The 12026-nt window shown below is 48.8% G+C and overlaps 1 protein-coding gene across 10 annotated transcripts in view; it reads left to right on the top strand.

The window, feature by feature from the left end:
* The window catches only part of Ccdc136 (coiled-coil domain containing 136), a 31849-nt gene extending 20830 nt beyond the window's left edge, over window positions 1-11019 (top strand). For 6 of the 10 annotated variants that reach the window (XM_036180421.1, XM_036180424.1, XM_036180425.1 and 3 more), the window contains 5 exons: window positions 1263-1769; window positions 2120-2341; window positions 3268-3549; window positions 4124-4399; window positions 10690-11019. In XM_036180421.1, coding sequence (XP_036036314.1) covers window positions 1263-1769; window positions 2120-2341; window positions 3268-3549; window positions 4124-4399; window positions 10690-10800 — 1398 coding nt within the window. In that variant the 3' untranslated portion in view covers window positions 10801-11019. Of the gene's footprint in view, window positions 1-1262; window positions 1770-2119; window positions 2342-3267; window positions 3550-4123; window positions 4400-6140; window positions 6248-10689 lie in introns of all 10 variants that reach the window. The other 4 variants (XM_036180422.1, XM_036180426.1, XM_036180430.1 and 1 more) reach the window with 4 other exon arrangements.
* The last annotated feature ends 1007 nt before the right edge of the window (window positions 11020-12026 follow it).

Genomic DNA, 12026 nt, shown 5'->3' with positions numbered 1-12026 from the left:
GTTCAGAGTTGGAGAATAAATTTGGTCTGAGGTAGACAGAGCAGGTAGACAGTTTCAGTTCAGGCTACATGAACAAGGGGGACCAGGAAGTAGCAGAAGTCCACACTATTGGGCTTGATCATTCCAGGGGCGTCAGCTATCCAGACTAAAAAGCCTGGGTAACATAGGGACTGGGAAACCAGGTATAAACTATTTCCTTAACCAACTATATCTAATGCTGAATATCCACTGGGCCTGGAAAACATACCTCGAGGCCAGATACATAATCGTGCAGATGGTACAGGGACTAATGGGTAGCGAGACTTTGATTCCAAGCTTGTATCTTCCAAGGAAGGAATTCATATTCACAGGTTTCCAGCTGGGCTAACTTTATCATGAAGGGTGGGGAGAGGACTGAGCCTAAAGATCACGATAGTGGGTACACTTGATTTAAAATGATGGAGCCAGAGTGTTCTTGAGACCCACTTACACTGCTTCAAGGAGGAAGATATGCCAGAGTACAGAAACCGACAGAAACAGGAGCCAGGGAGGCCGGCTCCCTCTTATTCTCCCAGGGTACTCTTGAGAAGGGGAAACGAGGAATTTGTAGGTAGAAGGATAGAGGAGAGACAGAAAACACAGGATAGCCTCGGGAGGGCCTGGGTCCAAACTCACCAGCTCCCTCTGTCTCTACTAAGGGACTTTGTATTTTATTTTATTTTATTTTTAAGATTTATTTATTATGTATACAGCATGTATGCCTGCAGGCCAGAAGAGGGCACCAGATCTCATTACAGATGGTTGGGAGCCACCATGTGGTTGCTGGGAATTGAACTCAGGACCTCTGGAAGAGCAGTCACTGCTCTTAACTTCTGAGCCATTTCTCCAGCCCCCACTAAGGGACTTTTTAAGGGAATGCCAAGGAAAGGGTGGAGCAAAAGACCTCCCCCAGCACAGCAAGTCCAGGCCATCCCAAATACCTGGTGACCTTGCACGTGGCCAAGTCATCCTCTAATGCAGCTCTGCTGGGTAAAGCAAGCTCAGATCTCACTAGGAAACCTCTGCGCGCTCCCACACCTAAGATCACTGAGTATCTGCCCTGGGGAGATTTTCCCAAAGGAGCAGAAAACTGGCATATACCAGTCACTTGTAGGTTAAGTCAAAGGCAAAGGCCTTGTGAGACTGAGGTGTGTGCGTACAGCTGCCCTGGGAGAGGGGCAGCTAAAAGGCCTGAAATGGCTCAGAGTAATGGTGCTGTCTCCTGCTCCCCTGCCTCCCCCTAGTCCAAGGTGCTTATGGACCAGCTGCAGGCTCTGCAGGTGCTCTATGACACCAGTCAGAAGCAGCAGGAGCTGCTGCAGCAGGAGCATGGGCGGCTGCTGGAGGAGCGGAAGAGGCTGCAGGCTGAGCTGCAGCTCTGCATGGAGGAGCTACAGCTGCTCCAGACTCAGTCCCCGACCATAAAAATGAGTCTCGGGTCCAGCAGGAAGAACTCGGGCAGCATGCCCCCCAGCAGTGAAAGCCTCCACAGGAGTTATGACAGCACCATCGAGGACAATGAATGTTTCCAAAAGAGCTACGAAAGCTCCAGGGCCAGCCACGAAAGCCTCCTCAAGAGCTACGGCAGCAGCAGCAGCTCCAATGAGGCCTTTCAGAAGAGTTACGGCTCCAGCAGCACAAGTGTTGCCTATAAGAAGAGTTTTGCCAGCACTGGTAGCTCTGAAACCTTTCACAAGAGTTACGTTAGCAGTGGTGCTGATGAGGACCCAGCTGAGCCTGAGGACATAGAGGTAACCATGGCCAGATGATTGGTCAGAGGGCAGGATGGGTTTCCATCTTTGAGAGGAACATCACTGGGGGAAGGGCATACGGAGTGAGGTAGGGTAAGGTCAGAGCTGGCCTGGAAGACTTCCTGAAGTATGGAAGGCTTCTGCTCAGGGTCGCCCTGCTTCCCCTCACTCCTGACAGAGGTGGCCTGATTCAAAGACCCCAGGGTTCAGGACTTGGAACATAGTCAGGATGTTCTTTCTGGGAAGAAATACAGTCTCTCCTAGGCAGCTCTAGGGAAGGGCCTAGCAAAGTGTAGGGCAGAGATCAAATGCTTCTTGGGGTGCCATCATCGCTTCCCCAACCCCTGCAGCACTTTGAGGAAACAGTGGCCAAGGTGCTGACCAAGTTGCAGGCAGTGAAGGCCCTGTACCAGGTGAGCCAGGAGGACCACAGCCAGCTGCAGGAGCAGATGAGCAAGCTGCTGGTGAAGCAGAAGGAGCTGAAGGATGAGCTGGAGAGCTGTGAGAAGGACCTGAAAGAGTGCATGGGGAGCCTTGAGAAGCCCGCGGCTCCCCAGAACGACAAGAGTGAGGTAACTGAGGCAGAGGCAGGCTCTTGGAAGTTCCCAGAACCCCTGGAGAGACTGAGGCGGGGAGGGGCGTGCGCTGCAGCTGATGGACATTGTCAGGTGAAGGATGCCTCTCACTGTGCTGGGACATACTGGTCCACCAGTCCTCTCCTCCCTCTGCTGCTTCTATTCTTTGACTTTGTGCCCCAGAGCACTTGTATGGATCTGTATTTTTTTTTTACTTGCCAATATTCTTTCATTATTTTGAATTCATTGTCTTTTTTGTTTTTCAACTAGATTATATACACTTCAGGGACAGGACTCTGACCAGCCATGATTCACTGTCCAGTGAGAGGGTCATGGCATATGTGCCTGGGAGAGATGGGACAGATCCAGAGAGTGATGGCCACAGAGCCTAGTGCTTACCGATGGTGCTTCCTGAACAGACCATAGGCTGCCATCAGCCCAGGAAGACAACCTGAGACTAAGGGGACAGGCTTATAACTGTGTGTTACCAGGAGGGAGGGGCAGGATCCCAGCCTGCTGCCAAGTGTATGCAGCAATTCCCTACGTAACTATCTATTAGAGGAATGGACTGGGTGAGGTTGGAGACCCTGGGAAAAGAATTTGATAATAATAAATGCCTGAGGTTCAGAAGTGGTGGCAGTTCTATAGCTCTGTAGTTATCCCTCAGAAAGGTGATGATCAAAAACATAATAATATTTAGATTTAATACTATTTTTTTAATCATGCTAGATACAGACCTTCAGGTACCTCAACTTAGGGGGAAAGCTATCTGTGAAACTGCCTAGGTTTCGTTACCTACTTGAATTTCTTACTGTCCACCTCCTTGGGAGCTTTAGCAGGGAGACTTGCGAGGCGGTGATTCCGGAGGGCCTGGGATGACTGGGTGGGACTGCTGTGGATAACTGGAATCCCACCACCAACAGATCAAAGAACTGCAGACTAAGCTGCGGGAGCTGCAGCTGCAATACCAGGCTAGCATGGATGAGCAGGGGCGGCTCCTGGCAGTGCAGGAACAGCTGGAGGGGCAGCTGCAGTGCTGCCAGGAAGAACTCCGCCAGCTCAAAGAGAACAGGCCCTCCATTAGCTCAGAAGGCAGGGGGAAGAATGGTAATAAGAACATGAACAAGAATGCCAATGGAGTTCAGAATAAGAAGGTGACCAGGGCGTGCTCGGAGAGCTCCGAGAGCACCTCAGAGAAGGAAGAGGTGAGTTGCATCCTCAGTGGCCAGGGAGGCAGGTGGATGGGGAGGCCCTGGGTCATTGCCACTAACAATTCCCACCAAGGACGGTACTTGAGGAAGGCTTTTGCAGGAGTTCTGTCTTCATAAGAGTTTGCCCACTTTCCTGGGTGCTCTGGGGAGACTGACCAGTAGCCGCTTTCACTAGCCTAACTCATCTCAAAGATTCCTGTTGTTCCTAGTTCCATGATCAATAGACAGAGAGAAAGAAATTTAGTCAAGAGGATTGCGTGTGATAAAAATCACCAGTAAGGGTAGACAGCAACAGTTGAGGAGCAGGACCCCAAGACTCTTGAATCATGGTTAACCGCTTAAAATGGCTTAATGGCCAAATAAAGAAGCGTTGGCTCACCATACTAAATGTGACTGGCCTCCTCATCGCCCTTGGAAAGATTAGCCTGTAGTCCCAAAACACAGTCCTGCGCAGTGGGGCACTCATGTGGTCCAAGCAGAGCTTTCTGGCGGGAGAGTAGCCTGTCTTGAGGGTTAGCTTCTTTACAGGTAACCGCAGCCCCGCCCTGCCCTGCCTCCACCCCCGCAGAGTCTGGAGGTGGTGCTGTACTATAAGGCCAGCCAGAAGAAGTTAGCGGAGCTAGAGAAAGAGGAAAAGGAGCTGGAAGAGGCGAAAAGGAAGGACAAACAAGACAAGAAGGATTTGTGTGAACCAGCTACTAAGCCAGCTGAGCCCAGGGCAGTGCCCAAGCCCACAGAAGATGAGGGTGGACACTGTGAGGAGCCCAGAGAAGACAGTGAAGATGAGGAGTCTTCTGAGACTGCTGAGGAAGGCAGCCCTCTTACGCTTTCTGAGAGCAGAAAGGTAACCACAGCCAAGGCTGGATCCAGTGGGAATGAGCCTGGGGCCCAGAGGCCCTGGTTTTCAGGAGTGGCTCGGCCAGGGGTACACTTTGACAGGAGTAGAGGCCAGCGAGTATGTGCTGGGCATGGGAATGGGAAAGGGGTTGGTGAAGGTAGTCTTTCTGAGGAAAATGGAAGGCTTAGACTAATTGGCTGTGGAGCCATGGCACAATGACTCCCTTTTCTTGGAACCAAGGTGGAGGTCATGTGTCCTTTCATTACACTGCCGTCGCCTCCCTATATCAACAGTGTCCCCTCATCCCTCCCTCACACAGAGGACCTTGATGGTGTAAGCCCTTCATCCTGCTAGCCTCAGCAAGTCACTTCATCCTCTTTTTCCCATGATGCCCTATGAGGTTAACCCTTGTTAGTGTTGTGGCATGTAGGCTTGAATCACTCGCCAGGTTTCGCATGTCATAGGATGTGAGAGTTGGGTCTCGGGGAGGGAGTGAACGGTGATACTCGAAGTTTCTGTCTGCACAGCAGGGACACTAGCCAGTCTGCCATTAACCACTATTCTAACCCTTTAGTCCCTGGATCTCTGAGAGGTTGGAGGGAGGAATCTTGGGGTATATGCAGATGACAAAGTAAGTTAGCTGCTTCCAGAAGTATTTTCATCTTTTAAAAACTGATACATTTCCATTGGTATGCATCAGCTGAATTCCTACTCTGAGGCTAGTTAGCTAAGTCCCAAGGTTACAGTGCAGAAAACTGTCTTTTGTGATGGGTTAGCCCATTCACTTTATAGATACCTGGAATTTTCTAGCAGTTCAGTCTGCACGACTGGTTCCTGGTCCAGTTAGTTCCCTGTTAACCATGAGGAGGAGGACTTGTTACTTAGCATGTAAACAGGAGTGACTGTAGCCCTTCCTCAGGCCAGTATTTCTCTGGAACTTAACCATGTCCTAACACAGACTGGTTCAGAGCTTATAGACTTCTTGACCTCGGGAACCACTTTTCTAAATCTAAGCTTGACTTTTGTACTTCAGATACATTGTTGAAATACACATGAAGATACCCTTTTGCCCCAGTGGGTCCTGAATCTTTTGCAGACAGCTCAACTGGCATTCATGTTATTGAGTACAGATTCAGTTTCTCTGTGTAACAGTCAAAGAAGTAACTTTCTCCATTGTTCGGTTGAAGTACTGTGTTTTGTCTCACAAAGCAAAAGCATTAAATTCCTAGGGGATCATAGGAACCAGAGCTCTGCATACACTGAAACTGGTGGAAAGTAAAGCTAGTAGGTGGCCTGGCTGAAGACAGCTCTTCCTGGAGTGATCCAGGAGAAGTATCTACCCAATTCTTGCAAGGAAGCCCACTGTCTTGGCTGAAGCTTCACCTCTCCAGTGTCTGACTCAAGAAAGATCTAGGTGCAGGTAACTTCTGCTTGACAAGATGTGAGCTGCACATGACTGGAGAGAACTGGTCCAGAGAGCTACTTTGGACCTGTCTGCTGCTTAACTCAGTTTTGCAACTGTTGCAGGCTGCCAGCAGGAGGAACTAACTCCTCTGCTCGTCTGGAGGCTCTGAGAGCAGAGAAGAAATGCTATTGCTCCAGCTTGTGTGGTTTTTAACCTTTGATTTTTTTCTCTTTTCCCTTTGTTTTCTCATCTTCATTATCTGTTGGATTTGTGTGTTTGTGTCTTTTCATACAACCACGCGTCTCCCGGTCTCTCCTGTGCTTCTCATTTGACATGCTGCAGCCATCCCCTGCCCCAGATCCCCCCATATTCTCCTTGCCTCTTGTAGGCCTGGTGGTCATATCAGCTCTGCTCTGGTGCTGGTGGGCTGAGACAGCGTCCTAACCCAGGTACTGGTATAGCTTCCTCTTCCCTCAGCTTCTTACTTCTCCCGCAACATAATAGGCAGTGCTCAGGTCTGAGTTGTAGCCCTGGCCTTTTCTTTGCTGCAAAGCCTACCAGCCTTCTTGAGCATGTCATGAGGTACATAATGTACAGGTAGCTGCTGGAATGCTTACCAGAGGTACAGTTTGAGTTTCTGCCCTTGGCACATCTCTGTTGCTACGGACAAAGCTCCTAAGCTACTTCTGATGAGCTCATGTTTGCCTGCAAGGCAGGCCTGAGCTTTGTCTTTGTGTAAACCCCAGAGACAAGCTTTTGCCATTGTTTCAATCCAGAAGGAATTGCTCCCTGTGTTAAGGGTGACAGAGGAGGTCCAAGGAGCTGTGATCCTGTGACCCTCTCAGGAACATTTGGATGAAGGTACCCTCAGTTGGTCCTTCCACTTTGACAGAAGTAAAACTGAATCCCTACTATATTATATATTTCCACCTTAAAAGGTTTCTAGTTTGGAACTTCTGGTTACCAGAAAAATGACAACAAAATCCCACAAAATTATGTTCAGTTGTGTTCATTCCTTTGGGGGACCAGATTCCATTATAATTGGCTTCTCAAGCCAGGCTTCTGGAGAGGATGTGATATTGGTGAAAAGTTCCTAATGACTACAGATGTAAATGTTCTCAGGAAATCAAGACTGATGTATTCTGGGCACCTCTCCATTGGCCTAGCTCATGTAATCCAGTCTGTTGAGAGAATTGCCAGTTTAGGATGAAGATTGTTTGATGGGCTAAGGTAGGAGCCTGTGGCTCCACCTGCCTCCTGAAACCTGTAAGTTCAATTTTGACTTCCTTCTCAGACTCTGCTACTTCTCTCTCTCTTCTTCTCTAAATAAAGTGCAGTTGGCTTAATGCAAAGTTTCAGAGTGACAGCTTCTGTTGGTGACACCCTCACCATTTCCATATATATATACATACTACGTTTATTTGGTGAGCTGGTGTATGGAGGTCAGAGGACAACTTTCAGGGTCTGTTTCTTTCCTTCTGGCCCGTCTGTCCCAATGATGGAACTCAGGTCATCAGCTTAGCAACAGGGGACTTTCCCTGCTGAGCCACCTTCCTTACCTCCCCTCGAGGCTGGCCTCCTCTTCTCCCTCCTCAATCTTCTCACACCCCTGCCCTTCAGTCCTTCTCTTTCTCTCCTTTAGGCTGTTCAGTTACTTCCCACAGCAGTCTTAGCTTCTTCCAGGGTGGGGACCTCTGCTTACACCTGTTCTCCTGCAGACTTCCAGAAGTCTCTGGAGTCCCTATGGAGTAAGACCCAAGGGATTCCGCCGCAGCCTTTTGCCAGGCCCCACCATGCCCATCAGAGTCAGGGAAGGAACTGTGGTTAAGAGTTCTCTGGGGAGCCTTTTGTGCCCTGAGCTCTGGCCAGGTCCCCAGTGTACAGCTCCTGCCCAGGTCTCGAGGCATCATAGTGTAGAAGGTAGTGACAAGTGTAAGAGTTTGACCAAGTCTGTGTCCCCGTTAGCTTTGTCCCAGGGAACAACATACATGGTTAGACTTCAGTTTCTTCCACGGTAAACGAAGGCTGACTCCACCCGCCTTTCTTATAATGTGTAAAGCCTGTCAGAAAGATGACCCAAGGGCAAGAGCGCTTGCCTCAGTTTCTTCCCTGGGATCCACATAACAGAGAACCTGCTCCTACAAGTTGTCCTCTGACCTCCACATGCACACACACCCCAATAAATAAATAATGCTTTTTAAAATTAGAAAAATAGATTATATTCAATTTTTAAAACCATGTGAGAAACAAAAAAGCATGCACTTAAACAGCATGTGCTGTGTGCCGGTCACTTCTCTAGTCCCAGTACATATGTGGACTAATTTAGTCCTCCAGCAATCCTCTGAGGAAGCCCTTACTGTTTCATTTTACACGCGATAAAACTAAAGTGTAGACATTGACTACAACCAGGACTTGTGCATATGACTGTAAGGAGTTGTTATTAACAGTTCTAAAGTTAGACTCTTGGCAGGGTGTGATGACGTGTGCCTGTAATCCTATCACTTCAGTTAGAGAGGCAGGAAGATGGGACTTTGAGACCAGCCTGGGCTACAAGTAAGGACCCTGTCTCAGGAAAAAACAACCAACCCTCTGTTTGGCTCTTAGCGCTTCCACTGCCCGCTTCCTCCCCCGACATTTTGTTTTGTGATTTTGTTTTTTTCAGCAGGGTCTCTCGTAGCCCACACTGGCCTCGAATTATATGTAGAGGAGGATGACCTTGAACTCCCGATCCTCTGCCGCCACCTCTGGGTTACTGGGATTGTATGTGTGTGCCACCACACTGAGGTTTGGGGGTGCTGGGGATAAAGTCCAGGGCTTTATACACACTAGACAAGTATTCTACCAACTGAACTCCATCCCCAGCCCTTACTGACCGTCTCTTCTCATTCTGAGCACCTCCCATTGGTTGGCCCCAGGCACAACAGATACACACAGATTATACTGTTATCCTGTTCTGCTTGCACAACCTTCACCCTGGGTGGCTCTCCTGGTAACTAATATTCACTCATTCATTCATTCTCGTTTCTAAACCTCTTGTATACTGTGTACACTAAGTATCCTCTCGTGTTCTGTGCTAACACTTGATTGGGCCAAATTTTCCATTCTTCTCTGTTAGCTGCAGTTCACTCCTGTGACCTATGAATTTTTTTTTTGGGGGGGGGGCGTTGTTTGGTTGGTTGTTTACCTTGACTCTGTGTTTTCACATATTCCTCTTTTCTGCTAGCTCCATTCACATCCTCAGGGACGACAAGGCCGCTGCCTTTGTGTCCGGCCAGATTGCAGGGAAGGACCCAGCCTGTAGAGGCTTGTCTTGCCAGGGCCTCTTTGTTCAGCAGTTTGGCCACTTAAGAAATGGCCGTGCAGCAGACTGTGCTGTTATCCTTCTTGTCGGTCTGCCTGTGTCTGCCAGGGCTTCAAGGACATCTTGTCAGACACCTTGCTGAAGTCCGGATATGATCTCCTTAATCTGTCAGTCTGGTGATACATCCAGAAGCCTGTGGCTGCTAGAAGGTCCAGAGGCTCTTTGGGAGACTCAGATAGCTCAGCCAACCCAGTGTTGTCCGTATGCACATGGATGTCGGGCCACCCACCTGAGCTACTAACAGGAGTAGCTGCATCTACAAGCGCACGCATACACACACACACACACACACACACACACACACACACACACACACCTATCCATCTCACAGCATCCGTCAGCCATCAGTAGCTCCTCAGCTACTGTGGTATCTGGAGGTTTTCTGGGGTTTGGGACAGGATCTCATGAAGCCCAGACTGGCCTCCGACTGGCCGTGTAGCCAAGCGCTGGGATTATGTGTGCTACCGAAGCTGGAGTCAACATTTTTTCTAGAGTGTCCCTTTGTCTTGAGAGAGCCTGACATGTAGACCAGGCGTATATGACCAGTATCCATGCATCCTCCTGGTTCTGTCTCAAGTTTCCTGTATGGATTATTCGGTACACTGACTTCAACATTAAGTTTTTTCATTTTACATATTCTCTTCTTAGTAACTATTCCTACAGATTTGGGAGATTATCTTTGCTCTTTGAAGTTAGCTTGAATTTTTCCTTTAGATCAGTTATTCTCTAAGCAAATATGTTGTCAGCTTTAATGGGCTGTACTCCATTTTTTTCTTCAAGCCACCTTACTTTTCCCTTATGGCATGACTTGTGATTCAAACAATACAGGGGAAAGAATAGTAAAGATGGGAACATTTTCTCTCATTTCTCTTATTTTCATGTTTCCTGAATATCGTCTTATGGTATCATTTGCTACCCATGAATCATCAGGGTTGACCAGCAGTTGGAGAGTTTAGTAGCCTTAGCACACTCTAAGTGCATGCTAGGTCAGTCCATGACCTAGTGACTGAATGTGGAGAGCTGGGGTGAGGACTGTATGTGTTGGCTCTTGATACTTGCTTCCCAGGACCGGCAGCAGGTTCCCCTGGACTTCCTAGAAATAACGCCATCTGACCTAAAGTCCCTGGCTACCAATGCACTCCTTCATTCTACAGAGCATCTGGTTGCTTCTGGTCACCTCCTCTCATGCCCTCACCCCTCCTCCTCTTACCTAAGATCTCACTTCTACATAAAGCTCATGAGATGTGCTTCTACACACACACACACACACACACACACACACACACACACACACACACACGGTCAAATCAAGCACAGATTCAGAAATAACCTAAGTGATACATACAGTATCCGGCCACAGACTAGTGGTGCCAGAATGAAAAGATCGTAGTCTCCATGATTACCCAGGAGGTGAGAGAGAGGGTTAAGCTATAATGTCCCTGAGGCGAGCTCTCTAGCAGGCAGGTGATTTCTGGCTTAAGGAGGGGTTCAGAAGGCTTGGAACTCACTGTTGTTCTTTGGTCCCCACAGAACATGTTTGGGATGTGGAAGCCTGTAGTATTCTTGGCGATCGCTGCAGTGGCTCTGTATGTGTTACCCAACATGCGGCCGCAAGATACAGAATACTGCTACATGAAGTGACGGCACACCCTGGCCAGCCCAGAGGGCAGATCCCAGAGGCTACCACCCTTCCCTTTGGGCAGAACACACTGTGCAGAGCCCCCAACCCACACATGTGTCCCATCTCCTTTGCCTCAGCCACTCAGACTGGAAAAGCTTATGGGAGTTGCTGGCTCCTAACCACCTGCCTTGTGTAAGAACCTGGGTTCCTTGTCATTAAATGTCAACCTAATTACATGAGACATGTGTGGCTTTTTTTTTTTTCATTAAATGTTTCACACAACACTGAACAGAGCAATCACCCCGCAACCGAGTATCCCACCTAAGAGTCTAGACTTTGCAGAAATGAGGTTGACTGTCTTTGCTGCCAGCTGAATCACAGAGAGACTGAGCTGTCCCTGTTTAACCCTATCTCAGGGAACTCTTAACAAAGAACTGGAGGGAACTGGGTACCCCAAGTGTGGGGCAGGGGGCAATGGGCAAAGAAAAGACCTCTCAGCTTCTGCACCCTCAGAAGATCTTCATGGAGCCTTTGTGCCTTAGCCCTCTGACTCCAGAGACTCAACTTTGGAGACATTTTAATTAATTAGTCATGAGCCTGGCAGCAAATAAGACCCTTGGCGCTTGGACTGAAGAGAATTTCATGAAGCAATTATGTGTGGAAGACTGGAGAACCAAGGAGACATTGTGAGGTACCCAGGTCCTAACAGCAGTGAAAGGTTGTTACCACCCTAGGCTGGAGGAGGAAGAAGGGACTTACACTTCAGGTCACAATCCATTATTGAAGAAGTCAGGGCCTGGGCCCAAATCCGAACCTGTGGAAGAACGCTGTTTGCTGGCTTGCTCCCCAGTTCACTTTGCTAGCTTGCTTGTGCAGTCCAGGCCCAACTGCCATGCATTCTGGCACCCAAAGTGGGCTGGACCTTCCCACATCAATTATCAGTCAAGACAATCCCTCACAGACATGGTCATAGGCCAGCCTGATCCTAGCAATCCTCCTCAGCTGAGACTCCCTCAGATGACTTTAGCCTATGTCAAATTGACAGCTGAAGCTAACTAGGATACTGAGCAAGCCTGACGACCTAAGGTCAATTCTCTGAACCCTCAGTGGAATGAAAACCGATTCTCCGAATGTGTGCCATGGTGTGCATACCTGACACACAAATGATACTTTTTAGAAGCTGGAGCCCTGAGAAGGGATCCTGACAGGAAGGAGTGCTGTACCAGATCTATGATGATGAGGGAAG

This window comes from Onychomys torridus, chromosome 3, assembly GCF_903995425.1.
Source record: "Onychomys torridus chromosome 3, mOncTor1.1, whole genome shotgun sequence".
NCBI classification, from domain to species: domain Eukaryota; kingdom Metazoa; phylum Chordata; class Mammalia; order Rodentia; family Cricetidae; genus Onychomys; species Onychomys torridus.
Note: the sequence above shows the minus strand (reverse complement) of the source record. Positions and strands in the feature narration are given on the sequence as shown.